Source organism: Amblyomma americanum, chromosome 10 (assembly GCF_052857255.1).
Source record: "Amblyomma americanum isolate KBUSLIRL-KWMA chromosome 10, ASM5285725v1, whole genome shotgun sequence".
In the NCBI taxonomy this organism is placed as follows: domain Eukaryota; kingdom Metazoa; phylum Arthropoda; class Arachnida; order Ixodida; family Ixodidae; genus Amblyomma; species Amblyomma americanum.
This window is the reverse complement of record NC_135506.1, coordinates 13,740,006-13,767,323: the sequence shown is the minus strand read 5'-3', so window position 1 is coordinate 13,767,323 and position 27,318 is coordinate 13,740,006. Positions and strand designations below refer to the sequence as shown.

Sequence of the window (27,318 nt, the reverse complement as noted above, 5' to 3'; positions counted from 1 at the left end):
ATGCGCTGGTGGGAAAGCATTTCCTATAAGGCGTGATGACCTGCCGCGGAACTTAGTTATGATTACCAAAACCAGAAGGCAACTGCAGTTAAGATTTGGAAAGTTTAAGGTAACCGCATTTTTTTCTCTTTTGCGTGAAGTTGTAATGTTTTGTTATCTTCAAAGATGTGTGGAAAAGTTGTAGTAATTTGCAGATTATGTTCTTCCACGCATTCAATTTAAGCGCCTTGGTTTTTCTGCTTTGTGGATTGTAGTTAAAATTTCAGGGGTTTTAAGGCCTAGTTAACAGCACTAAGACGACGACAATTGGTACTACAAAGACGCGAAGAAGAAACCGTTATTCTTCGTGCATAGTTTTAGAGAGTTCATTTGCTTATTTTCTTGCAAAATAGTGCCAGGATTGATTGAAGTCCTTCGGCAGGATTTGAAAATACCAGAAGGTTTAAGCAGAAAACACCGTGCAGAACAGCATTGAAAGAAAGTTGTAGCACACAGAGATTATTATATTGTGTTTGGCACTTGATGGCCTTAGTTGCCTATGTGCTATAAAACACAACACAACGCCACACAAACAGATGGTTATAAAAAAAATTCACTTTCTTCTGCTGGTTAGGCCTTGCTAAGATGCTGTTAATCAAAACTTGGGAGTAGTATTACTGACATCAGTGCCAGCCTCCGCTTGTATTCCAGACGACGCTGAGTTGAATATGATCTCCCCACGAAATTTCGAAACGTGATGAGTAAGAGCTAACGCTCTTAAAAACACTGCTAAATCATTGTCCCACGGTATTACTACATTATTCTCGGCTGGTACGGTACGGGTAATAAATAAAGAATTTAGAGGCCGGTTCTTTGGAGATTTTGTAATAGATCGTGTGCAATTTTATCATCTTGGTCCATTCGATCGCTCGTCCGGCTAGCGAAACCATAGCGACAAACATGACGGGAAAATACAGCTTTTAGCAGATTAAGCCCAAACCTTATCTAACAGAGAGCAAACAATGAACTGATCGATTGTAACGTTTGCAGTTAAAGTGTGTGCACTGTATATGGCTATATTGAGAGCGTTTTTCTCGTTGTGAAGTGCGTCAAAACATGCCCAAGACCCACTGGCGTGGTCTATAAATAATAATCTTAAAAGTTTTAAAAGATTGTGGACAGCCTATACAACTGCGGAGTATGAGATTTCTGTGATCAACGCGGCTCCTCTAAGGCCGGTTCTCTATGCCAACAGAAAAGTTGACACATTAAACAATAGCCTGTTTAGGCCAGCTAGGCGCAACGTTTTCGCGCACTGGGGGCAGAACTTGGCGACTATTTTTGTCAGACAGTGTGTAGCTTAAACGTTCTGCTCTGAAACTTAACCACGATGGCCTGTAGACGATGGACATTTGATGGAAGTGGTTCAGTAAGGGTTTATAGCTAACGCCATGAAGCATTTCTCCCTCTGCACTTCCCCTAAGAAATGCCTCTAAGATGGTCTTGCTTCGTCAACGGTGCGTGTTTGTGACTGCTGCGGCTGCTGTCGGTTATGGTAGGATTTCCACATTCTAATGATGAAGGGTCGCGTGTGCAGTAAAGACCATGATGATAAGCAGTATGCATGCACACGCAATCATGGTTCCGTTTTTCGGGCATGCCTGGAGAGAAAATTCGGCATATTATTCCGGTAAGAAGGGGGCAGGGGGTTATATATACCACGTTCTCCGCCCGCATGTTTTCTGAGGAACGGCTTGGCCTCGAACAAACTTGTGAAGGGTGGGAACAACACTGCGGTGGCCCCTTTGCATTTTCTGCACCTGACGTGTTGATCGCTGACAGCGCATCTCCCTGTCAGCATGACGTCCGCCTCCGCATTTGGCTCCATTCAGGGACTGAGCTCGCGTGCGCCGTATTCCGCTTTTTGTGGCTCGCACTTGAGTGGGGACTTCCGGAATATGTTCGTTTAATTCTCACTATGCATTGCCAAACAATAGCACGTTTCAGTGGTTGTTGTTGTTGTTGTTATCCTCACACAATGGCACATGCCCACAGAGGGAGCTTTTCAGTCATTGTCCTCTGTTATCGGCTTCATCTTTTTCTAGTTTATTTCCTTGGCCTAACTCCCTCCTATAGGAGCACATATGTTATCTTCACATTTTACAAGCTGCAGTTGCGGGAGTTGTTTTGCGAGGCTTTTCTGTACTATCTGAGCAATGAGATAATCAATTCCGCCAGAATCATTTACCCTCACCACTGCACAAAGCGCTGTTCTGGCTATGGGAATATTATGTTTTAAACCAATCCAAGCACGAAATGACTTTTATTCTCCAATCAGACAAAATGACCAGTAAGTCAACCAAATGAAACCATTTCAAATCTTCTCTTCCGTAAGGTTCAAAACGGATTGAACAAAACGAGGAAAACAGCTAGTCCGCAGACCCACGGGAAAAGCAGCGTTTAGACATCGGAAATGCAAACACCGAGAATAAACCGATCAAAAACGAGAGAGCAATATCTTGCGAGAACGTTTTGCGAAAACGAAGAATACCTCCTCCAGAAAAACAAACACGAGAGAAAATAGAATACATATTACGCGAATGACCCGAATAACACGCTTAATATCTTACACGTGAATTAGACGTCTACGTAGCAAAGATTTTGAAAAGCTTTTTTCCTCCAAAATGCACTGCTCCAAATAGCTCTAATGAGGAATGCTACGACAAGCCTGACTAAGAACTCGATAGGTATAGTTAACCTATCATTAACTTGAATTATAACTGATGAAGCTCCGTTGGCGTGACGAGAAATAAAACTAATCTGGTTTTCCAATGTCTCCAGCGTTAGAGAGCAGTGCATATGCGTGCTGTGATAAACGTGCTCGGGTGGCAACGTCGCGCCGTCGCATGCAGCCTAACCAGAGCATGCGAATAATGTTCTCGCTAATTGTTTGTGGCACACTATATTAGGCGACAGCTGTAAAGGAGTCTGATACCCATAGCTTTTGATTCTTCATTCGCTAACATCATATTATTTTTCGCAACAGCCGTGTTCGTCACTGAAGCCACAACTCGAGGAAGAGTGCTTTGAGACTGAAGTCTCAGTACAGCACAAAATACATGTTGCGCGTATAACTTTTATCAAAAACACGAAAAGGAAGAAAGGAGGCGTTTAAGGGGGCGCACTTGAGAATGCAAGAAGTCTTTTTCAGCACTTACACATAATTCAGGCTAGCCGCGAATGGTGACTACGAGGAAAACAGTCCCATCCTGATAGAGGCTGCTTTCTCATATTTCAGATAGTCTATTCCAGAAATTGTGTTACCAAGCTATATTATCCCGTCCTGGGTCAGCCTTAACTGCCTTTAGCATTTTGTACTGCTGCTCCTTTTCGTTTTGTATAGCTACACTCAAGGCAGGCGGCTTCCAACAAGCGCTTTTCAAAACCTGAAATAGACTCCCTACCTGTCCTCGTCTTTGTATGTGATCAACGTCATGGTGAAACACATATCCCTGGAGTGCCACTCAGTCACCTGGGCAACCACAATGCGACTGCCAAAAATAGGGTACAAATTTTTTTGCGCATTTTTGACAGCAAAGCTATAATGCACAGTTTTTTTTCCTGCCTGGTCGCAAGGCCACCGAGAGTGGAGCCATCGGGTATGCACTTCCACTGTTTTCCGTTCGTATAGTGACACCAGACGACGAGACCTTCCTCGTAAGGAGCGGTCGCTTGGCGCGCATACTTCGCGTACGCTGGCAATTCAGTAGCCAAGACGTCCAACCTCCGATGGATGTGCCCTGCTCCTGATACCAGGGAATGCGGGCGGTTCCACAGTATCCATTCTCCTCTTCCGCAAGCATTTCCCTCAACTTTCTGTCTACTTCCCGAAGGAGGCCACCGTGGTTCGTCACGTGCTCCGAGAGTTGGTTCATCTGTCTGCAAAGCCAGGAGTTGGTCCCGGTAAGGTTACCTCGGGAGTGCCTTATTCTCTTCCAGAGTGGTGTCGACTTCACGAAGACAGGAGGTGCTGCCATCTGGTGGTGGCTCGTGGTTGTTCTCAGAAGCTCCTCTCGTTCACGCTGCATCCGCGACTGTAATGAGCTGCCAGGTCAGCGTGATGGACACTGTCTCCACGCCGTGGACATTCGACGGCGTGGAAGAGACACTCGTCCTTGTTGTGACACAGCAAGTCTGATAGGGGTCCAGAGAACGGGCAGGCATGCTCCTGATTCCACATGTAAGCCCGTTGTGCCTTAGGCGGTGCGGGCTGGGCAACATTATTTTTATTTCTTTTTTTCTGCCCACACTAATATATGTATACCTTGCAATATAAGAGAAACCTTAGTACTGGTTTGAATGCTTTTGACGTCGCAGAGGATTTCGCAGGAACCTTCAGCATTTTGCAGCAACCAAGACTCTCAACTTGTAGCCATTCTCTATTAAGTCTGCCGCGTTTGCTCGGTGGTTTGGCACTCGGCTGCTGACCCGAAATACGCAGAATCGATCCCGACCGCGGCGGTCGAATTTCGATGCAGGAGAAATTCTAGAGGCCCGTGTACTGTGCGATGTCAGCGCACGTTAAGGAACCCCAGGTGGTCGAAATTTCCCGAACCCGCCGCGGTGGCTCAGTGGTTAGGGCGCTCGGCTACTGATCCGGAGTTCCCGGGTTCGAACCCGACCGCGGCGGCTGCGTTTTTATGGAGGAAAAACGCTAAGGCGCCCGTGTGCTGTGCGATGTCAGTGCACGTTAAAGATCCCCAGGTGGTCGAAATTATTCCGGAGCCCTCCACTACGGCACCTCCTTCTTCGTTTCTTCTTTCACTCCCTCCCTTATCCCTTCCCTTACGGCGCGGTTCAGGTGTCCAACGATATATGAGACAGATACTGCGCCATTTCCTTTCCCCCAAAAAACCAAACCAAAACCAAACCAAACCAAATTTCCGGAGCCCTTCACTACGGCGCCTCTCATAGCCATTTCCTTTCCCCCAAAAAACCAAACCAAAACCAAACCAAACCAAATTTCCGGAGCCCTTCACTACGGCGCCTCTCATAGCCTGGCAGCATAACCACCTGAAACGGGAAATGCAGCGACAAATTTGGCGGTATGCGGATATGAAGACTCGCGATTACGCCTTTTTACTCGATATCAGTGGCACGTGCACTTTGACCTCGGAATGTCAAAGAGCTTGTTGCGCAGCACATTTGTGGCCGGCATTCCGAGCGTGTTGGTCATGTATTCAAACGACTGCTCGTTTGCGTACTGTGGACTCGCGCTGACGTTCAGCATCCCGAGCACGACACTACCTCTCGGCGGCATCGGTGGCAGCCTAGCGCATGTGTTTGCATTTTCTTGCGGTCTCGCGAACTCTGTTCTTGCGTTCGCAAAATTGTGGCCGCCTCAGATTTATTCGTACACAGCGCCCGCAATGTCTCTCTCTTCTGAAGTAATCACAAAAACGTTTATCAGTCATCATCATCATCATCAGCCTTACTACACCCACTGCAGGGCAAAGGCTTCTCTCATGCCTCTCCAATTAACCCGGTCCTTTGCCAGCTGCGGCCCCCGTATCCCCGCAAGCTTCTTAATCTCATCCACCCACCTAACTTTCTACCGTCCCCTGCTACACGCTTGCCTTCTCTTGGAATCCCCTCCGTTACCCTTAAGGACCAGCGGTTATCTTCACTTCGCATTGCATGCCCTGCCAAAGCCCATTCCGAAACCCAGTCAAGCGGCTAATTATTGCTAGCACGTCACGGGCTCACATGAAACGATGCGCTCAGCGGCGCTAAAGAAAAAGAAGTCTCGCCCTCTCACGCGCCAGCATGTGCGCAGCGCGCTCATCTCCGCGCCTTGTCCCTCTGCCAATGACAGCCTTCTAACGCGCTATCATTCTCTCTTCACGTGCGCCCAGGAACAAATGCCACGCCGTGATAGCGGCAAGCGGTGCATTAGCAGCTACCGCACTGAAACCGAGAAAGGCTTGAGGACCGCAAGACAATGCCTACCCGACGTGCCCGAACCCAGCGCATGCATGGGCTATAGGTAAAAGCGGTAAGAAGGCGGACATACTGCACGATGTGGACGCTTCGGAAGAGCTCCATTCCGAAGCGCATCAACGGCAAGTCTGTCACCATCAACGGGAAGATCTACTCAATCGACAACTACCAGGCGGTCAGGCATGCAGTCCAACGATACCTCTTCGACGTGTACGTATTTGACCCCGCATCGCACCGGTGGGACGTGCTGCAGACCGAGTCGGCACCTGACAGCGGGCCGGTCTACTTTTTAGGCCACAGCGTTGTTGCCTACGGCCACTGCGCCTACGTGTGGGGCAAATCGAACATCAGGCCATGGGTTAACGGCGTATACCGCTTCGACACCCGCACCCTGACGTGGAGCCGTCCCGAAGAGTGCGGCCAAATGCCGAGACCGCACACCGGCCACTCGGCATGCGTGCTGGGTCAGCGGATGTACGTGTTTGCAGGCTTCAGCATGGATTCCCCGCACCATGTGTTTTTTCTGGACCTACAAACCATGAAGTGGCATCGCGTCGCGACCAGCGGAGAGGCCCCTGCTCAACGCTGCTTTCATACGGCGACCGCTATCGGAACCCGCATGTACGTCTGGGGTGGCCAGGTAAACGGCGCAGAGGACAACGACTGCTACGACAATCGTTTGTACTATCTGGAAACGACCACCTCAGTGTGGGTGCGCCCCCAAGTGCGGGGCGTGCGTCCCGTGGGCCGCAAACATCACGCTGCATTAGTGTACGACGGAGAGCTCTACATCTGTGGAGGCTACAGCGGACGGCTGGGCACCTGCTTTGCGGACATGCACAAGTACGACCTCGAAAAGTCGTGCTGGACTGAAGTGAAGCCAAGTGGATTAGGACCATCTGCAAGGTACTCCCATGGCTGCTGCGCACTTGGACAACGTGTGTTCGTCTTCGGTGGGCACGGGCCTCCACCCAATCCTGAGGACGGTGAGCATATCGACGACACTAGTGAGGAGGGAAAGGTACTGACGGATTTGCACTTGTTGCACTTAGCGCCGACGCTTAAGAACTTGTGCCTTCTAGCGGTAATCGGTGCAGGACTGCGTGTGTGCGAGTTACCCGCGACTATTAGACGCGAGATCGAAGCTATCACCTCAGGGCCACCATAATCAGCGTCTGGCGCTACGCCTCGAAGAAATGGAGCACCTTCGCCAGGACCACGGGCGGCGGCGGAGTGACGACAATGGTGACTTCTGTGCGTCTAGTTATCAGTCACCTTTTCATTTGGAACATGTTTTTATCTGAAACTGGCCGCTCCCTGAGTGACCTTCTTCACACCAACCAAATTGTCCAGGTATTCTGATATGTACATACACGGCTACCTCGTGCTTTCAAGGGGCAGTGATTTTTTTTTAGGCGATGCTATAGCTGATCGTTCAGCTGCATTTGGTCGCAGTGGCATGAGACTCACCTTTATTCATGAACTGCCTACCAGTCGTAACCAACTTCAAATTTTTGGCGTCATCCTTGTCATGTTAGTTGGAGACGTCCACGCGCAAATAAATGTTTGCTCCTGTATCATTCTAGCCACTCAAAGACTATTAAGAGGAGTGTCGCATCTAAGCGCATTAGGCCCGCATTCATCAAAACCTTGTGCAAGTGCACTGTGCACAATGCACGCAACTTTATCGCCACAGGTGTCTAGGCTGCACAAGGCAAGTTTCCGCAAGTCGCTCGCACTCGCCGTGGCACAGTCCCTGCTGAAAAATTTCAAGCCCACCGGGAAAAACAAAATCCGCAAAAAGCTAGAAAGATTTCAAGGCCGGAAATAATGCCTTCTGTTCATCTAGCCACTCAAAATCAGAAATAAATGTCCAGTAATTAAAATACGGAGTAGACGTGCTATTTACTGACTCGCCCAACAACAGCACTCTTAGACGTATTTTCTAGTCCGCGAAGGATGGTTAGTCTGTGCTCACTCATTAGAAATTAAGATGTGCAAGAGTGCACAGTAAAACAATAAACGCCCTACTTGGACTATTTATAAAACCGGAGCCGTTTACGAGTTGCCGGTGAAGTACGATGAAGTATACGTTCGGAAAACCGGACGATGTCTTAATGAGCCTTCCGTGAGCAGGAGCGTCCAATATCAAAGAAAGGCACCCATCTTTCGAATAATTGTCACGCCTGCTGATAAAGGATTCGCGCCGCATGATAGCCTCGCCTATCAGATTGTACAGTGTTAGTGAAGAGTCGCGATTAAACAGCGCGTGAATGAGCCTTTTTATATCAAGAAAAAAGATCATTGCAGCAGTGACATATCAGTGGTGTTAGGTGGTAATGAATTGTTTAGGGGGGTTTAACGTCCCAAACGACTCACGCTATGAGGAACGCCATAGTGAAGGGTTCCGGAAATTTCGAGCACCTGGGGTTCTTTAGCGTGCACTGACATCGCACAGTACACGAGCCTCTGGAATTTCGCCTCCATCGAAATTCTACTGCCGCGGCCGGGATGAGAGCCCGCGTCTTTCGGGTCAGCAGCCGAGAGCCATAACCACAGAGCTACCGCTGCGGCTTGTTTCCTTGGCTCCTCTATAAACACGTGAATGTCTGCGGTGTGTCAACGCGTAAGGGTAAAGATGCGGGCATTTCAACAACGTTCGTCCGCCCACGTCACTTCGTTCGTGTACGTACTTTGTCCTCCTACACCTTTTATCTTTCCTGAATATGCACCAAGTCCAGCTACAGGTACGTCTCCTGTTAAGCCGGCTATAATTGTTTTTTTTCTATTTTTTCGGAAACAAGTTTCGGCGCACCACAGCCTAGGAGTATCCTGGTGCCGCATCGAGCACCTCGCGAAACGCGGTTGTGTTTTGCGCCCGCGGTGGGTGCCCGGTCACTGCGGCGTCCCCTTCAACGAACGGGCCGATGAACTGTCCACCGCCGCACATCGACTGCCCCCAGTCACTTCCCGATCGCATTGAACGACGTGCGCGTGGTGATTTCAGCTACGCGCCTTCAGTTCCCGCACGAAGACATCGCACTGAGCGCATGTATAGGTTGTGTGTGGCCCGGGGAAAGGCCGGTGCCCCGCGGACTTGCGACGCGTCCCCGCGACTCCCGTGCTCACAGTGAATACATTGGAACACCTGTTCCTTCATTACGTCGCTTTCGGCCAGTCCAGTAGCGAGATGTTCGCTCGCGGTATACAGGACGCTGCAACTCCTCCCGGAAGACCTGACGGCGCTTCTCTGTCCTTGTGGCAGTGCGCACCCGCGATGGATTAATGATGAGCCTCTGTGCATACATCCAACCGACGGGTCGGAGGTGTTTGTTTGCCTCTTTCCCCGTAGCCGCGCCGCGGCAGGAAGCACCGCGTATGCTTACCTGTGGCCGGAAAGCAGACGAGTGCTCTATCCCTGGATGTTAGTGAACAGTGTGCCTCGCGCCTTGTATATACACTGTGCAGTACACATATGTCCACATGTGATATATTTAAGCGGAGAGCTTCATTACGCTATTTAAATTTGTCTTCGGGTAGGCAGCACGACATTGAACGGCCTTCAGCCCATCCAAGGATAGCCGTAAATGACCATATATGGCACAGTTATAGTGTCGAACCCTTGACCCCTGACATTGGCCCATGGCATTTAGTTGACCTTTGACCTTTGGGTTGACCTTTGACCTTAAGAACATCCGAATGGGTGAAGTGAAGCCACGTGATGACATCCGATGTGGGTGTCGCAAGACCATCTGATACCACGTCATAGCCACGTGGTCGTGTGGGTATACATAAAACGGCGTTCGTGAGCGTGTAGCGGAGCTGCCATGGACGAGCACCAGACGCTTAGCAAGCCTTCTTGCTTTTCGCTGAAGTCCAGGGTTAGCCAAGTTGGGCACCTACCTGTTTTGTTTTTTTTTCACGCGCGATGGTGATACAAGTTCCAACCCGTTTAATCCCTAGCTGCGCTCAAATCTTGCAGGTTGAATGTGTATTCATAGTGCTTCCTTCTGCTGTATCTCTGTTACTATTTCTCGCGCTGAACTGCCGCATTAGTGATTAGCGACTTGCTTCCTTCAATGTCGGATTGCGATCTATTCTTTCTAACGAGACACTTCCTAAAAAAGGAGCATTTTTTACAGGCCCCAAATGTAGTTACATATATTTCCTCCTGCACTGGCTTGAAAAGCTCAGCCTTTAACCCTGTAAATGACAAGGCAAAAAATGCACATTCAATCGCACGATACGATGCGACAAACCTGCGTTAGCATAACTCATTGTACATTTCGCTTGTATACTATTATGTCCTCCCCGCAGCGTCCCAGTTGTATTTCGTGCATAGCTTTTTTTGGTTCCAGTGCTGTGTGGGCTTCTCGTGGGATGTGGGTAGGGCCTTCAGGAGGGTGGAGGTGAGTTGCAAGCGGTGGGACAAAGCTTCCGTAGAGTGAAGGTGGGTTGGACGGCAGTGGGTGGAGCGGTGATGGTGGTTGAAAGGCAAAGATGGGTAGGTAGTGGACGGAGGCCTCTTGGAGACGGCGGCGGCATCGCACAGCAGACAGTGATGGTGTAGTCACTCCAGAGGATCAAAAGAATTAGAAATGCTAAAACGTGTCTTTCATCATCAGCTGAGGCATCGAAGGCTTTCGCGTGTCTGCTGCTTCGCATCTTCATCGCGCTTTGGGAAGCAGTTAACTATTGTTCACTGCATGCGCTTCTGGCCGTGGTAAGCTGCGCACGTGGGCTCCAGACTCGTAGCCGAGAAAGGAATTAATCTCACGGCACACCGCGTCGCTTCTCAGCTGCTAGTCCTAAATAAAAACTAGGAGCCGTGCACGCCACCCAGGCTCTACCAGTCATCACTTTCATATTGTAATGCGAAAGCTTTGTGTCCCATTAGCACAAAAGCCGGCAGTCGTCCGCCGTCTATGGCATGAAATTAGGAGGATATCAGAACATCTTTTGATGCGGCACCGAATATCATTTCGCTGACGCGTCATAGTGGTCAACGCATCTGCGCATGACCACCATGCATTGCTTGGACATGTGAATCAAGATTTGTGCCCGCCAGCGTCAGACACCTGGCAGTGCCTGCGTCACCATCCTACGTCGTCATGCGGAGAGTACTGTGCACAGGAACTCCAGGTGACGACACAGTGCAATCGAGCTATAATTGGGCCTCGCGCTGGCTTCGCAGTAACTGGGCACGGCAGCATCGGAAGCATGCTGCACACTAATCTGTTCATCTACCTCGCGCAGTTCTGCATATAATGCTTTCGCATTCTCGCACGCAAGCAGTCTTCAGTGTGTGTCGAATTTGTTACTACAGTACTCTAAAGTGTACGCAAGTCACCGACCGGGAAAAAAATAACAAATTACTCTAAGCCACCAATAGGAGAAAACTAAGGGAACAATTTCAGCCAGGTGATTCTGCCGGCTGCCGCCAGAACAACTGCTCCTGGTGAATGCTGCTGGTATCTGTTGTGGATGCCGTCGTCGCTCTCACAGCTTCAGTGACTATGCGACGGCTGTTGCGACGCCATCTTTTTGGCACCATCTCTCGGTCTCAACGCCGGTCGCCAACGGAATTTCGTCTAATGGGGCTAGTAAGGCTGACGCCTTAAGAAGGGGCAAGGAGAGGATAGAAAAAAAATAGAGAGTAGCTATAGCGAGAGAAGACAGCGGAGAGCTTTATGCACTATTCAGAATTACATTTCATTTTTATTCTTTCGAAAGGCATCTAAATGTTTTTTCTTGCGTTATTTCCTGTCAATGGGGCAGCACGATAACACTTCACTGATCAAAAAGATTTTTAACTCTACGCGACACACATTGAGATTCAAAATTCAACAAGGCCCGATACACATAGTGAACGCTACAATAATCAGCCGAAGACACAAGGGCGGAGTGCACGTTCCCTCTAACCTTGCGACAAAACGTGTCCGCTCTCAGTATTCGCGAGGACAAATGGTGCTGGCTTTTCATTGCGCACTCCGCTTAAACTACTCGAACGAGATCAGGAATCTCGTACGCCTCGCGTTTTCCTGCAAGTTGTGGAGCGTCACCGAAAGCCGTGCTTCTCGCTTCGTTAAAACGGGCAAAACAGTCATTGGCGTCTTGCCTCATAAGTCTTTACCTATATAAAAAAATAAAAGGGGACCACCGACGTATGCATCGAAGAAATCAGGCTGTTCGGTGGACAGGCTGGTTAGGTATGCAGCCGTCGCACACTTTGATGCTGGCAGCAAGCGTCAAAAGCTGTGGTGCGCGGCGACCGGTGGCTGCGGCGCCTCCGAGCTGGACATGGCCGCCAGGCCCAGTTCCATCGTGGAGGCGGGAACGAGGCACCGGTCCAGTCTCTAAGAGTGTAAAACATCGAACGAAGAAGACGTGTGAGAGAGCCCGACGGTTTCCCGAGAGAGGCACAGAAAGCCCCTCTATTATAGCGTCACGTCCGGCGTCATATCACCCCATTTGGTTTGGTTTAGGGGGATTTAACGTCCCAAAGCGACCCAGGCTATGCGAGACGCCGTAGTGAAGGGCTCCGGAAATTTTGGCCACCTGGGGTTCTTTAACGTTCACTGACATCGCACAGTAATATAACCCAATTTGGTGAGGTACGAATACAATAAGTGCAGGTGTTCTAATAGCAAATGATTTTATTGGTCCTTATCGCCATGTAACATATATGGTGCAGTGTATTTGCGTATGGCATAAAATGCGGCGTGTACATATTATATATTACACATTGCTGCTTAGTTTGCAAGGCTTGTTTTCCCATGTTCTTTGTTCATCGTCATCAGCAATTAGGCTTATCATTTTGCGGTAATATATTGCGTAGTTACTGGGACAAAGCACTGTCAGTGACAATGATCAAACTGGGTGTACAAATGAGCTTTCCCTCATTCCGCATCAACACAAAATGGTAGCAATAATAAATCACTGGAAGCCTTTTAGCGCCAGGATTCCTTCATTTCCGAGATGTTCTGGGCAGCAGTCGCAAAAAAAAATAGTATCGTTTGTGATATTTCTCGCGTGAGGAAGATCCAGCAAAGCAGATACCTAAATTAAGTAAATAGGCACTAAGTATTATTTTTTTTTCACAGCCAGCACCAGGGCGCTATTTCTTCCGTGTCGCTGCGAGGATGCCCTAAATGCATTTCACCCGGCATTGATGTGCAACAAGCGTACTATGTACGGGCCTGAGGCCGGGCCCACCAAGCACAAGCCAAGCCCAGGCCTGCAACTTGAATACCGGTCCCGGCCCGGCAAAACAGCGCATTTTCTGGCCCGGCCCGCAAGCCGGACCGACGCGACCTCGTGCAGTGTCTATAGTCTCTTTGTCCGACTCCCTTCCTTGTAGAGTTTTTATTACTTTCTTTGAGCAGAACAACGGCGGCTTCGGAGCCGCTATAGACAATATCTAGTACATTTACATGTGCCCTTTCTGCACACTGTTTCCGTAATGCCTGCGTAACTAGCAGCACGTAAATTTTTGTAAATGGTAATGTTTTCTATATACGCCTTCCTAGTCCCGAAAATCCTGTCAGTGGAAATATGAGTAGGCCGTAAAGTCTGCACCAAAGCAGACTGCAAGTGCACGCAACAGACCTGCACTGTAATAAAAAATACATAAGAGCAGTTACAACAAGCGCCTGTGCAAACACCGCGAGAGAAGCATCCATAGTCAAACAACGTACGGCCTGGTTCCGGATGGCCTCCAGCACAGCCCACAGCGGGACCTGCAGGGCTGCGACGATGACGAGGCTCCAGCCGACGTAGCACACGTGCACCGGGAACTGGATGGGGCCCAGACGGAGGGAGCTGCACCCGGACACCAGACTCGTCGCCATGCTCACCTGCAGAGGACAAGGATGCACAGTACGAGCAGCTCAGCTCTCTGAGGAGGTCTGAACAACTGGAGCAAATGCCCCAAGGATCCGGTGACGCGATCATGTGACAGAAAGAGCGCGAAGCACTCACGACCAAGGCGGCGGGAACGAGGATGCACCATGCCGCTTCCAGCTTTATAGCTGACAGCTCACCGTGCATTAGCATCACATCCAGCTTCAGGTGCTCCAGGCCTGCATAGAAGGACCGCAGCATGCTTGCGCGTTTAATGTGCTCTGCTAATGGCATGTGCTGGTGAAGATGCGTATACCACGACGCGGTGCTTGGAAAAATCAATGAGTAGTGTATCGTCAGCGTGGATCCAGTGATTCAATGACGAACCTATCTTCGCCAGTGCAACAGCACTTATCCCTTAACATAACTTGGGCTTCAGCCGGTGAAGACAGACATGCATATTCAACAAATTGTTCGCACGACGACAAACATAAAGAGGTTATTTAAGATTTGCGCAAGAAGATAAAAGTAAATATTGCGGGGTCGAACTGAAGTAAGGCGTTAGTCATTGGACTAGATAAACACCACACTTTACCACTCTACGTCGATAGGTACAATTCTCTTGATTTACTTCCTTCTGCGTCAGAACACTTTATAGCGCCCAGTCGAGGGAAACTACAGTATCGTGCCCAAAATACGCCGAAGTGTTATGTCCTGAAGGCAAATTTTTCTGTAGTACAACAACATTTCGTAGAGTTCTTTTGCTGCAAAGGGGGAGAGCACAATATTACACAAAATTCTAAAGTTACAACAAAAAGTTTTGTTGGTAACACAAGTTCACGGCCAGAAATACACTAAAAATCTGTTGTGACGACAGAAAATGTTTAAGATGTGTTTTTTGACTGCACGAAGGACCGCCACAGCTTCCCGCCAGGCGTAAAATATATCGGCGAGCGCGATCTGTGAAGCTTAAGACATCAGCCCACCGTAGATCCACACGACTGCGAGCAGCTCGAAGAAGGCCACGTAGCTGAGTAGGAAGCCCACCACCTGGCTGTCCACCAGCTGCACCAGGTAGAGGCCAGCCTGCGGTCGCACAGTCGCACGCGATTCCTGCTGTCAGAACTGTGAACACTTGCCGGTGGGAAATGAGAGCACTTATGCTGGAATCGTTATGATTGCGAAGACATAGTGACCATCCGGGACATCATGAAATGCGACGCGTGCGTAAATTAGAGCATCTAACGCATGCATCTTTAAGTTCCCTGGGTTCCCTTTAAGTTCACTGTGTGTGTAAGAGGGGGTGTTGATAACGCCCGATGGTACCCTTAAAAGATTGCCTCATCATGCAACCTGGAAGGTGACGCTTAAGTTAATGATTGTTCGCGCTAAGTTGCTCGGGAGAACCTGGATCGCCCAAGCCCCACCTGTGGCAGCACCTGCCATCCCAGGGCAGTGGCGCACCACTTAACCGCCGCACCACTGCGCCAGGAGTGGTATGAGGCTATGTAGAGCCATGCAGAGGTAGAATTGTCAGCTGCGTCGCATCTGGTTGCATCATGCCGCAGCGCGCGGCGACTGCGTTCACAATGTGAGCTGGCGGGCTTACGCCTTCTCATGACTGCCTGCTCTATAACAGAATAAATAATACATTTAACCAAAAAGTATTCACTGATGCTCTCGCAACCGTCGGAAAATAGTGCCAAAGCTGTAAAATTAGGGCAAATAAAGAAAAAAAAGTTTTCCGGGTCACGAACAAAACGAAACATGTCCATGAGACACTTGGGAACTGGGCTGGGCTCTACCACACTTACCCCAGCAGACACATTGAAATACTTATTAGTCGTCATTTCTCGAAATTTAAGCTGGAAAAATCCTCCCGACCATTAGTTCAGCTGCTAGAAAGAAACTGCGGTTTTGGAGACGAAGATTACACCCTTTTGAAAACTGACACGCCACGGACCACCTGAGCTGTCACCACGGTGTATAAAAGCCAGCGCTTGTCGTTGAGTTTAGCAGTGCCATGCCCAATGGCCAAATCGCGCATGTACCCACCTCGGTGACGAAAGGAAGACCCAGCATGAAGGCTGCGAGACAGTAGAGTACCGTGAAGTGGCGTCGGTACCGCTGCACCAGACTGAAGCTGTCGCCCCAGTGCGTCAGCGCCACGTCCGCAAGGCATAGCTACGACAGTGGAAAGAGGGATAACGTCGGGGACAGTGGTATATTTCTTACGTCTCTCTCGTTCTCTTTATAGGTTGCGGCTAACTTCAGGCGGGCGCATGGAGGGCAAAGTTAGGCGTTTAAGGTCTCGTACGAGTCAATTAGTGTTCACCTGCACACCTCGCAGGCACAACCAGGAGTGATTTGACATGACTCCCATTCCGCAAACTATTGACCAGGATCGAAGAGGCCCAATTTTACTCCCTAGCTTTTCTCCATTTCTACGCATAACTTAGATGTGCTTCAACTGCCTATCCGGCTTGGGCCCTACTCTGGCCCACAGTATTTAAAAAAAAGTAAGTCATGTAAGGTTGAACGATTATTCAGGGCACAACTAAGCAGCTACGCTTGAAGCTCTGCAGGCTTAATAATAATAATAATAATAATAATAATTGAATTTTGTGGAAAGGAAATGGTGCAGTATATGTCTCATATATCGGCGGACACCTGAACCGCGCCGTAGGGTAAGGGATAAAGGAGGGAGTGAAAGAAGAAAGGAAGAAAGAGGTGCCGTAGTGGAGGGCTCCGGAATAATTTCGACCACGTGGGGATCTTCAACGTGCACTGACATCGCACAGCACACGGGTGCCTTAGCGTTTTTATTCCTCCATAAAAACGCAGCCGCCGCGGTTGGGTTCGAGCCAGGGAAGTCCGGATCAGTAGTCGAGCGCCCTAACCACTGAGCCACCGCGGCGGGTCCTGCAGGCTTCCCCCGACACGGGAACATGACCCGTACCATTCAGCGGTGAAAAAGCTCACCTGCGAATTTGTGCCGGCGATGAGGGTCAGCAGGAAGAAGAGGCACGAAGGGATCCAGTGTACGGAGTACTTGCTCATCGCCACGAAGATCACGCTCTGACCTGCGATGAGGACCGAGCCACTGACCGATCCCTCGGTGCTGTTCATTACAGTCAGCTATTCTCAAACATCAATTCGCTTCAGAAACCCTAAAGCAGCTATCCATGGGTTTAGGTACGTCTCTTTGTTCTTTGAGTAACAGCAGCAGTAGACTCAACGTAATCGCGGGTTGTTAGTAATTAGCTTTCGCACTGTTCACAAAAAATAAATGAAATCACCTACTCCTTAGATTGTTGTGAAGACATGCACCGCTTCCAGCCTAATGATACCAATTGACCTGAGCTTGCCACAAGTGCAGCCTGCAGTTGACCCAGCAATGACACGCGAAGGGAGCCCGCTTTGTAAAGGCGTATGCACCTCCATTACATCTGGCGAGAAAAGTAACTGCATCAAAGAAGATAAGAGCGCGAGCTCATGTCACCTGGTGGCTTTGTCTAGTATGTCTTTATGGCCAGGGAAAACTTTCATGCTAAGGGCAAGAGAGTCGCGATTCCTCGCACACCCAGCAATGGAGCAATAGACAATTATGGTGGTCGCGTCTACAAATTTAGATAACCACAATCTTTGTATGAATCAGTATGGCGCGGCTTCGGTGGCGCGAGACATGTAAAAAGATGTGGAAAGGCCGACCAGATAGCAGCGTTTTCCTTACACCACAGCGCTAAGGACTAAGAGATGAGTGATAACATCACCCGTCCTGTCTACTGTCTATCGCACTCTCTGGTTACACTTTTAGTGTGGATAAAACGGGTCCTGCTGGTTCCCCTGCGCTTAAGCTTGCCCGCACATATACCTCCGTGCACAATGTCCCTGACGGGAATGTTGAGGCTGAGTGACAAGCTGCCCAGCGACGAGAACACGATGATGGAGTACATCAGGCTGGAGGCCAGCGTCAGCAGCGCCACCAGGAACACCACCCTGCGCCCCGGAATTACCCAGGTCATGCAAACACCACCGTTCGCTTCTGCCTTTAATTCCTCAAGTTGAAAAAATTACACTTTCATATCTAGAGATCTCGGGGCTTATATTTATGAGGAGCTACATTATGCATGTGTCGACTGTGGGAAAGAGTCATTTCCAGCTTCCAGTTCATAGCCTGGCGTGGCAGTTAGTTCACCAATCCACTAAAGACAACGCGACAAGCCGAAAATTTAAACTTTTGGGCAGATTCAAAGTGTATTCTTTCTTCTTTAAATATGTGGCCAGAGAAAACTTTCGCAAGTGGTACATGCATGCAGAAAACTCTGTCACAACATGCAGTTTTACCACAAAAAGACCATTTTTCATTGGGCATTAACGTCATCTTTGTCGGGGCGGAAAGGAGATTAAAAAAATCTTGGTATGTACAATCCCTTCATAAAGTCCCCAGACTAGCGGGTTCGCTCCTAAGCCGTGTATCAATGTTCTAGTAGCCTACACGCCACTTTCGAAGCCGCGAAGGAATGTGCAAGGAATTATTCGCCGCATTCAGTGATTTATATGGGTAGGGACGCTATGCAAACACTTTTGTGGAGCTCAAAAAAAAATGACTCACAAACTTTTTCTCGGAGACGTTACGTTTGCAAGCGGTTTTCTGGTTGTCCATAAAAGCGAACACACTGTGACTTACACAACTGCGACCCACCGCGTAGATTACATGAAAAGCGCTGTACTGAACGCAGTCAACTTCGCAGGAATATCACGTATTTCCAAACAAAAAAAAAACTGTTTGATGCAGAAATGGATGAACTTATGATTTCCTAAGAAAGTTAATTCCTTTCGTCAGTCGTTATGAACTATTCACACGTTCGAAAGCGTCCCCATGGTTCCCTAGCGCTATCAGCCATCACGCTCTTATTTAGGTATATACATGTTTCCAAATAGCAAGGGCTCCACAGCGCGGCTGTTCCATGACACGAGGGGACATAAAAGAAAGCGTCCCCCCTCACTGTGTAGCCCTTGCTATGTTTCAATACCAACTAGCCCAAACCGCTGCCATAGTGCCCCCCCCCCCCCTCCCCGTTCGCGCATGTTTCAATGTTAAAACAGAGATATTGGCACGACGCCTTCATACTCTCTCCATGCCTTGAGAACCGATACCTTAAACAACTTAAGCATACTTTCATGCACAGGGCAGCGAGAAACCGAACAAATGTGTGCAGAAATTGCATACATGGTGTATTGTGCGCTATAAAATTTCAACTGCGCAGGTGAAGAGCGACAGTTCTTCAAAAGCGATTCTGAGCAAGTGGATAGACTTATACGTAGGAGATCACTATTCAGGTACATTTTAAATTCATCATAGACACTGAGCTTAATGTTCCGAATAGAGCGCTCAAACTGCGCTCACGAGGTGAAGACTGTGGCGCACCTGTGCACATTCTCGAAGCGGCGGCAGAAGCTACCGAAGGTGATCACTGGACCATAGGAGACGCCAAATGTGAACAGCACCTGCTCCACGGCACGGGTCCACACCTGGTTCACGAGGTACAATGAATCCGTCAGCACGAAAGGTTATTTACAGTCGAATCTCGTTATAACGAAACGGTCTATAACGAAGTAATTGATATAACGGAGGAATGACGATTCCCCTTGGAAGCTATGTCAACACGGGCTATAATGAAGCTACGGCTATAACGAAGTAATCGTCGCGCCACTTCAACTCCGTTGTAATCGAACTGAAGTACCATTCTTGCGAACGCTGAACCATAAAGGTGGACTAAACTCTAAACAAGCGTGTTTTACGCAATAATGAGGCCTGTTTCTGGGGCGTATTTGATGGAACATTGAAGCATGAGATTACTAGATTGCTTGACATAGGGTCAGTTCATTCGCGCTCTCCTTGGGAGCTACCTCCGATTTATTCTTGGCGAAGGCAAAGAAGGACGCAGAGAAAGGTACATACTATGTACCATCGGTGCACCGGTCTGTTGGTCTTGGTGTGGCACAAAACGCATCAGTGGTACGTTCACTTAGTCCGTGGTGTTTTCTGCATCTCCCAACCGGCATCTATGCACTCCAAACACGAACATACGCCTATATGGGAGTAAAAAGTGGAGTAAGCACCCTCTTTTATGAAAGGGAGTGCGCTATATGACGGTTTTTACTCCTTTCTGTTTAGAATCTAGGTTGTGCTGGTCCAGATTTGACCTGTTTATTCCCCTCTCATGAGCACGAAACTAAGAGACAGCGCGAAGTTCATAAATGTAATGAAGGTATCTTCGCTCGATCACTGAATCAGTAACGGCACGTAATTTATTACAAGGGCTCGGCAGGTGCGCTTAAGCACCATACACCTAGTAAACATCATCCTAGTACAAGAAGAAAAGGAGAGATGGAAAAGAGAAAGGGGTTGTTTACCGTTATCTTCAGGAGTTCCCGCCAGCGAGGCACCAGCATGAACCATATGCCGAGGCTGGCGCCCTCTCTCCACAGCGTCTCGATCACGAGCACCACCGTCAGCCCGATGGGCAGCAGAGTCACAGAAGACAGCCGCTGGGTGGCGCAAAACGACACGCCGGACTGCGGCTCACTGTCGCGTGTGACCACTTACGCGACCACTTACGTACTAGAAAAACCATTCAGATCGAAAACCCCTGCGCTAACACGTGCACCAGCACGCACAGGCGCACACTGAAGTCCTTAGACAAACGCATGTACTTACGTTCCCATAAAGACGAGACAAAAAATTTACAACGGCCAAATAACTAACGTTATGCGCTCTCAGGCTCCAATAAATAAAGCGTAGTGCCCGATATTGCGGTGGTGAACTGAAAGAGATGACATATTAAATCTATATGTTAGTGTTCAAGAAGCAAAAAAGCATTTGGTATCAATAACATCGATATCACACACGATCTATATCATCGTGATTTAGCCATATTGTTACCGCATGTGCGCGTGATGTCACTTCTTTCTATTCTGTCAGCATTATTGCACTGAGTAGCAATCTGGCATGTTTGTTCGCGAATTGCACTGAACTACGTGAGTTGGTAGCTTGTGCTCGTCGCATTGCCAAGTGATGATCGAAGCGGCAACTGAGAGAGTTGGTGTCGATACATTTGTAACAGTGCTACCAAGACAGTGACAAGAAAGAACAACGTTTTCTATCTTTGTTGCGTAGTTACAGAAAATTCAACAGCTTCAGCTTCGTGCACCTGTGATGATTCAGCCGGAGGCCCCAATCATGCTCCAAAAAAGATGAAAAGTGAATTTGCGCCATCTGCATTTTTTCTGTGCCGGAGACTCGCTCCGTGGTGATGTGCAGCAATTTCAACTACCGTTCGCTTTTTCTGGATCAAGAGTTCATGAAGACAAGTGTCCACTCGACACGGCATCGTTTGCAGGGGAAGCTGGTCGACAGACCCTCATCAGCAGCAGTGCACGAAAGAATAGAGGCCCAATGACGGCATACCGGCGTGCGCAGACCGGAGGCCAGACACACGTACAGCAGGGCCCACATGAGGCCCAGGCAGAGGACCAACTCCAGCTGGACGTTGCCCACGCTCCACCACTGCGTGTGAGACCGCAGGCCCACGGACATGTGGCTGCGATGCAAGTGCGTTGGGGAAGGAGGTTTTTTCGCCTCGGATTTCAGCGGTCCACAATGAACAGGCGGCCTCACTTTCATCAAGGGCATCACGACGTATTCTGAAGGAAAAGAATCGTCCTTCCGACAAGACCCGCTTTGCTGTGACCCTACGATAAGCTACCGTAGCTCTCCGTACCATGACCACTTTTCCCAGCAGCCTTTCATTCATTCATTGATTCATTCATTCATTCATTCATTCATTAATTTCCCTCTGTACAACGCAACGGATACAACAGAAAAACTATTCAAATGTTGTGAGGGCACTTAAGTCTGCTTACGTGCAGGAATGCGAAAGCATGGAACTTTCCTAGAAAGCGGGTTTTTTCCACAACGCCAGTACGTTTTTCATTTTTATTTTAGTTTTCTATTTTGTCATTTCTATTTACTTTGTTTTTATTTTCCCTTCTATTTTTATTGTGTTACTCTGTTTTGTTGTATTTTAGTTTTGATGACGTAATTTGATTGACAGCTGGAGCGGACACTTTCTTAGCACGCACAAAACCTGTCTACAACGATGAGCCTATAAAGACTTTCGCCTTAAAACATAGCTTGAGAAGCCTCTCAACCCTTCGCTTTAGACAGCCTGGAAAGCAACACTTCATGACCAGAAATGCAGCATTCTTCGTCTGTACTTTCTTTGCCTTCTCTCTCATCTCGCGGTAACCATACGCACGCAAACACGCACACAAAGATGGATGACAAAGGCAATCTGTTCTTCACAGTGTTCGCCGTACGGGTGGAGAGCGCGCAGCCACTCACAAGAAGTGCTCGCTCATGGTCTCGGTGACGTTGACGCAGTCCATGACGATGTCGTCGTACTTGAAGGGCCTCACGTGCAGCGGCAGTCCCGACGCGTTGTGGGGGACCCGCTGACCCACGTGACGAGCCGAGTGCTGGCCACACACCCGCTGCGTTCAAAGTGGGCTGACATGTAGAATTGCCCACTTACACATGTGGCGGATTATGTGCGCGCCTTCATGACTTGCCAACTATCCTGCCTTCAGGCGTTAACGTGGTCCAGCATCTTTGGTGAATAGAACGCTATTGCGAAAACAATGGCTCATAAAAGGTGTGTTCGCTGTCTGTGTGCTTCAACAATTGAGGAGCAGAAACTACTCCACAATGTGAACCGCAGCAAGCAGTAAATCGGAGACGCCACAGCGGACTTCAGCGGTATGAAGTTCCGTGCATTTTGGGCCTTTCCGCATCGGTTCTTTTTAATGTCTGCCTGTGTCAAGCAACTACAAAACTCCACAAAAAATCTTCGCGCTTTTCAAAATGACGACCTCGTTGGACCAGAACTTGGACGTCTACAAATTGTCGTACCCCTTGCGAGTACAAAAGTGTTTCGACTTCTATTATGGGACAGTTATCTTTTGGCACATCTCGTACTATTGGGTACCAACTACTAGCGTCAGAGGTGCGCATCAGCTACCTCCCGAACACATATCGAAAAGAAAGATGGCCAGATTTCGAATGTCAGCTTGGCACATACATCCAAGGAAAAGAAGACAACGAAGAAAGGATTCGCGCATGCGCACACACCCTTTCGCTCCGGTAGCAGGTCTCGACCTTCTGCTCCCAGAAGCCGTGGCATCCGGACAGCGGCACGAGGCTGATGTCGGCGAAGGAGAGGAGGAGCTGCAGCAGCGACTGGGCCAGCAGCGTGTGCAGGTAGCCGCTGATAAGGAGGCTCAGCATCCCGGCGCACACCTCCACGCCTGATAAAAATGGGCACAGAGTTAGCTTGTACATACAACCGCGTACAGTATAAAAGGGAACATGTAATAACTACCGAACTAGCATGTAACTTAATACAGGTCCAGTGTTTATCGCGAAAAACGCCCACTCCAGTTCTAGGTCCGATTATTGATTGTTGCGGTGCCATCGAGCTGCCATTGGCGGTTGAAGAGTATGGCGAAGTGCCTCCATGGCCCAGCTTAAAGCCCGGGCTCCCGCCTCGAGCATTGAGAGCCGGCCGTTAAGCCTATAGAGTAAAAAAAAAACTCTGGGGCTGCCTAAGCAGTCCTTAAGAGGAAATGCAATAGGATTAACGCGTACTTAATTCACTCCTTCCACGACAGCGTACTTCGTAGGCCGCCCCCGACATTTGGGTGGCCTAGCCGTAGGTCCAGTAGACGGCCCAGTAGTGAAGTGAAATTTATTTCGGTTTCTTAGCAACTGGATAAACAAACCAGGGTAAGACGTGCAAAATGTGTTATACACACCTGACATACGCCTTTCCTCCCAAAACAATAACAACAAGACAACCATGACCATGACTTACAGGATTATGTGCACCAGCAATGAAACATCAATATATACATTTTCTCAGACAGGATCCTGGAAAGCCACGCACAAAATAAATGGCAAATGCATTAAAAATCATTATTGCTATCTGCTTACAAAAGACAAGAATCGAATGATGACTGAAAATAGTCTACCCATGAATTATGGGTAATAGTCACAACGGTAGTTAAAAGGAAACAGGCGGCCAATCCTACGGAAAGTGCAAAGAATAAGTAATAAAGAAGTGAGCAGGAACATCGGACCAGCAAGGAATGAGCTATTTTTTTTCATTTTCTCTCTAGTTATTGTCCGCATTAGTGTAAATGTGTTCGGAGAAGTACTCAATGCTTGGGATATTTGGTAATCCATCTTCTGAAAAGTGAAATTGTAGATCGTACGAAATCAGCGAACTTCATAATGCGGGTGGCGTAAGTTGTAAACTGCATTAGTTTTAAGTAATAACTCTCAAGCTCTTATTTTCTACTATAACCTAGACTATGTACATGGATATGTTCGATGGATAAAAGAATCTGCTTCATGGAGAATTATTAGCATGCTCACTCAGTGCATACTACGTTTTCCAAAGCTCGAATTGCTCTTTTCTGTGATGTTCAAAGTTTGTAATTATTGGTAATTGCGGTAGTGCTCACACTAAGAGCCACTAATGCAGACGTTAGTGCACTGGAAGAAATACAGTTGCAAATTAGCGACCCGGAAGGGATTCGACTGCCAACGGTACTGCCGATGGCGCTGTTACAGGCTATTCAGGCATCGGAGCTCTCGCGTACTCGTTACATGAATCCCCCTAGTTAGCCTAACTACTTCTGCTGGAGGTCATAGTTATCTCCCACATTCCTTTAATTCATCCTGTCCTTTGCCAGCTACGATCCTATTTTTCTTAAGAACTGCCTTATCTCATCCGCCCACGTGGCTCGATGCCCCCTGCTGACTTTGCATTATCCCGGAATCAACTCCGTTACCCTAAGGGACCTTCCGTTATTTTCCTTTCGCATTACATGCCCTGCCCACACCCACTTATTCTTTATTTCAGCTAGGATTGCATTGACTCCCGTATGTTCCGTGATCCACACAGCTCTGTTCGGGCTTCAGCGATACACGTATACTCTTCCTTTCCACAGCTTACTGCTCCTCCTTAATTGAAGCAGTGCAGAGATACGCAAGGATATGGGAGAGGGGCAGTCTTGCCTCTGGCCATGGGCACGCATCGGGTGAAGGCCCCCGGTCCGAGCCTCGTGTACTGGCCCAGGATGAGCTCGAGGTAGAACAGCGGGTAGCCCACCATCACCAGCGCCACCGTGTACGCCAGCAGGAAGGAGCCTACATGAACCAGCAGTATTCTCCTCTTCCTTGTCCAGGCTACCCATCACAATTTTTCGGAAGCCGAAATAGATTGAAGCAACCAAATAACGCGCAGAAAGCAAGTGAATATAAACAGAGGCTGTGGCAATGCTAAGCAGTGAGAGCATATGCACATGTGAGCGTATGATGGTAAACTGCTAGCAGTTTGAGTGTCATACATGCAAGGTGCTATCAGATATTCTGCGTGAGAAAAATCGTGCGGCATGGTAGGAAAGATGCGAGCTAACAATGTCGTTTGGGTCGCTAAGTTCTTTACACCTGACGCCCCATTTGGCTCTCTCCATTTCTCTCCCTCTCCTTCGGAGCGATATGGGAGAAGGATGAAATCATGGCCCACCTCCTCCGTTTTCGTAGAGCACCTTGGGAAAGCGCCAGATGTTGGCCATGCCGATGGCGATGGCAGTGCACGACAGGATCAGCTGCAGCTCGCTCGACCACAGGCGGCGATCTGGAGGCGACTGTACCTGCATGAAAGTGAAGGGGAAGCAGTTTTTCGCACTCTTTTTCGCACTTCTTTTTGCACTTGTCATTTTCGTGCTTAGGCATGATGTATATAGGTCGCGTACGTTATGACTTGCCACGCATGAGATGTAGCCGGAGATGTGGCTGAAGTGCCTAAAAGTGAACGAAGAAGAATGGTTTAGGTTGGTTCATAGGGTTTAACTTCCAAAACGACGAAGGCAATGAGGAACCCCGTAGTGGAGGGCTCCGGATAATTTCCTCCACCTACGGGTCTTTAACGTGCACTGACATTGTACAGTACACGGGCCTCTAACATTTCGCCTCCATCAAAATGGAAGCGAAATGCGACGACCTTGGACGGGCTTCATCCACGCGACGGCTCAAGGTGCGCTCCGTATGATGGCTCACGCCGTAAAAATTTCGTGCAGTAGGTCGCTCTATTACGCGCATATCGCGGTCTTATGGGCAAGGTGAAGGAAGGAATACGCTGGAAGCGTTCGATCGAACCTTATTCTCAGGAACGCGCCTAACGACGAGATAAGGAATCCGCGCCGCGTCTCAGACAAGACACGTGACTAATGCGGCTTTTCTTTTGTTTTCAAAGCATTCGCGCTGTCTCTTTGCGTCACGCCCGCGTCCTTTCTCGCGCTGTAGTAATAATTCTGACCGTGCTGTGAACACAGTTGCTGTGGTTCACGCAGAAACGAGACGTAACGCACCAGGTGCTGCGGGACGTCAACGGTGACGGTCTCCTGTCGCGCGCTCCTCGAGCTGCTTCCTGTCGTCTGCAAAAGAGAAATAAAGGCCGAGTTCAGCACGGGAGTGCCGCGCAGGGCGCGAGGCAGCGTCCGGGCTCTTGACCAAACTTCATATGGTCACACAGAACGTCCTGTCATCGACCAAATGAAAATGATACAAGCTGACTTTAGACTACTGGGACATTGCTTATACAGCGCACTCTCACGTATAGGGGAAACGTACAAATACGTGGCTAGGTGTTCCTTCTTTACTTGTGTATGTGCGTTTTGTGAATTCTTTTCGTTTTTCACGATTCTAAATGTTGTCAACCTTTCCCAACCATAGTTTCTTTCAAATTTTTTTTATTTTCTATTACCTGTCACTTTGTACACTACCTCTTTCATTCCCGAACATGCGCCAGATTCTCTCCCGTGCTCTTTTTCTTCCGTTTTGCATTTGTATTGTATCTTATTCATAAGTATATGGCTACCCGGTTCATGTGGCCCGAAAAAAATTGCTCCTCACTGTTATTTGGGCTATAACATATGAGAGTCATTTATCCTCCGATTTCGGTGGTAAATATAGGAAATTAACTCTGTGTTCGGCGGACTGTAGTTTTTTTCAAGACAACGTAGGCAAAAAAAATGCATTTAGCCGGCAAGGCAAGAAGGCACTAAGGCTTAGCGAAATGTATTATGTGTAGTGTGCATGTAAAGTTAAGAGACAAAAGAGCACCGCTATGAAAACACATACATTGATACATTATACCCTTTGTGAAGTTACAGCGAGGAAAATGACTTGAGAAGGACGTGCAAACCGCAGGAAAAGCATTTCATTCGCTCCTGCTGACCACCAGCCGGCGCTATTGCAGCTTGAGTAACGCCTAATAAGCGAGCGGGCAAGAAGATGGCATGTGCTCACAGAAACGACAGTTTCCACAGCCGCTTCTTACTGTATACAACTGCTGTAGCACGTAG

General features: G+C 48.6%; 3 protein-coding genes across 3 annotated transcripts in view; 2 read left to right on the top strand and 1 right to left on the bottom strand.

Annotated features, from left to right (window-relative positions):
- RpL29 (ribosomal protein L29) overlaps positions 1-27,318 on the top strand; it is a 505,950-nt gene that overhangs the window by 339,903 nt on the left and 138,729 nt on the right. The window lies entirely within an intron of this gene.
- LOC144107436 (kelch domain-containing protein 3-like) lies at positions 6,059-11,125 on the top strand. The gene is made up of 3 exons (XM_077640429.1): positions 6,059-7,000; positions 10,338-10,388; positions 11,048-11,125. Exons 1-3 carry the CDS (start codon positions 6,059-6,061, stop codon positions 11,123-11,125), a joined length of 1,071 nt encoding a protein of 356 aa, XP_077496555.1.
- LOC144107435 (sodium-dependent nutrient amino acid transporter 1-like) lies at positions 12,228-25,894 on the bottom strand. Its single transcript, XM_077640428.1, has 16 exons — positions 25,872-25,894; positions 25,720-25,756; positions 25,479-25,605; positions 24,968-25,099; positions 23,018-23,193; positions 22,232-22,380; positions 21,296-21,428; positions 20,242-20,376; positions 19,253-19,356; positions 17,696-17,820; positions 16,804-16,904; positions 15,877-16,005; positions 14,808-14,907; positions 13,960-14,060; positions 13,677-13,835; positions 12,228-12,335 (listed from the first exon to the last, which is right to left on the bottom strand). Exons 1-16 carry the CDS (start codon positions 25,892-25,894, stop codon positions 12,228-12,230), a joined length of 1,839 nt encoding a protein of 612 aa, XP_077496554.1.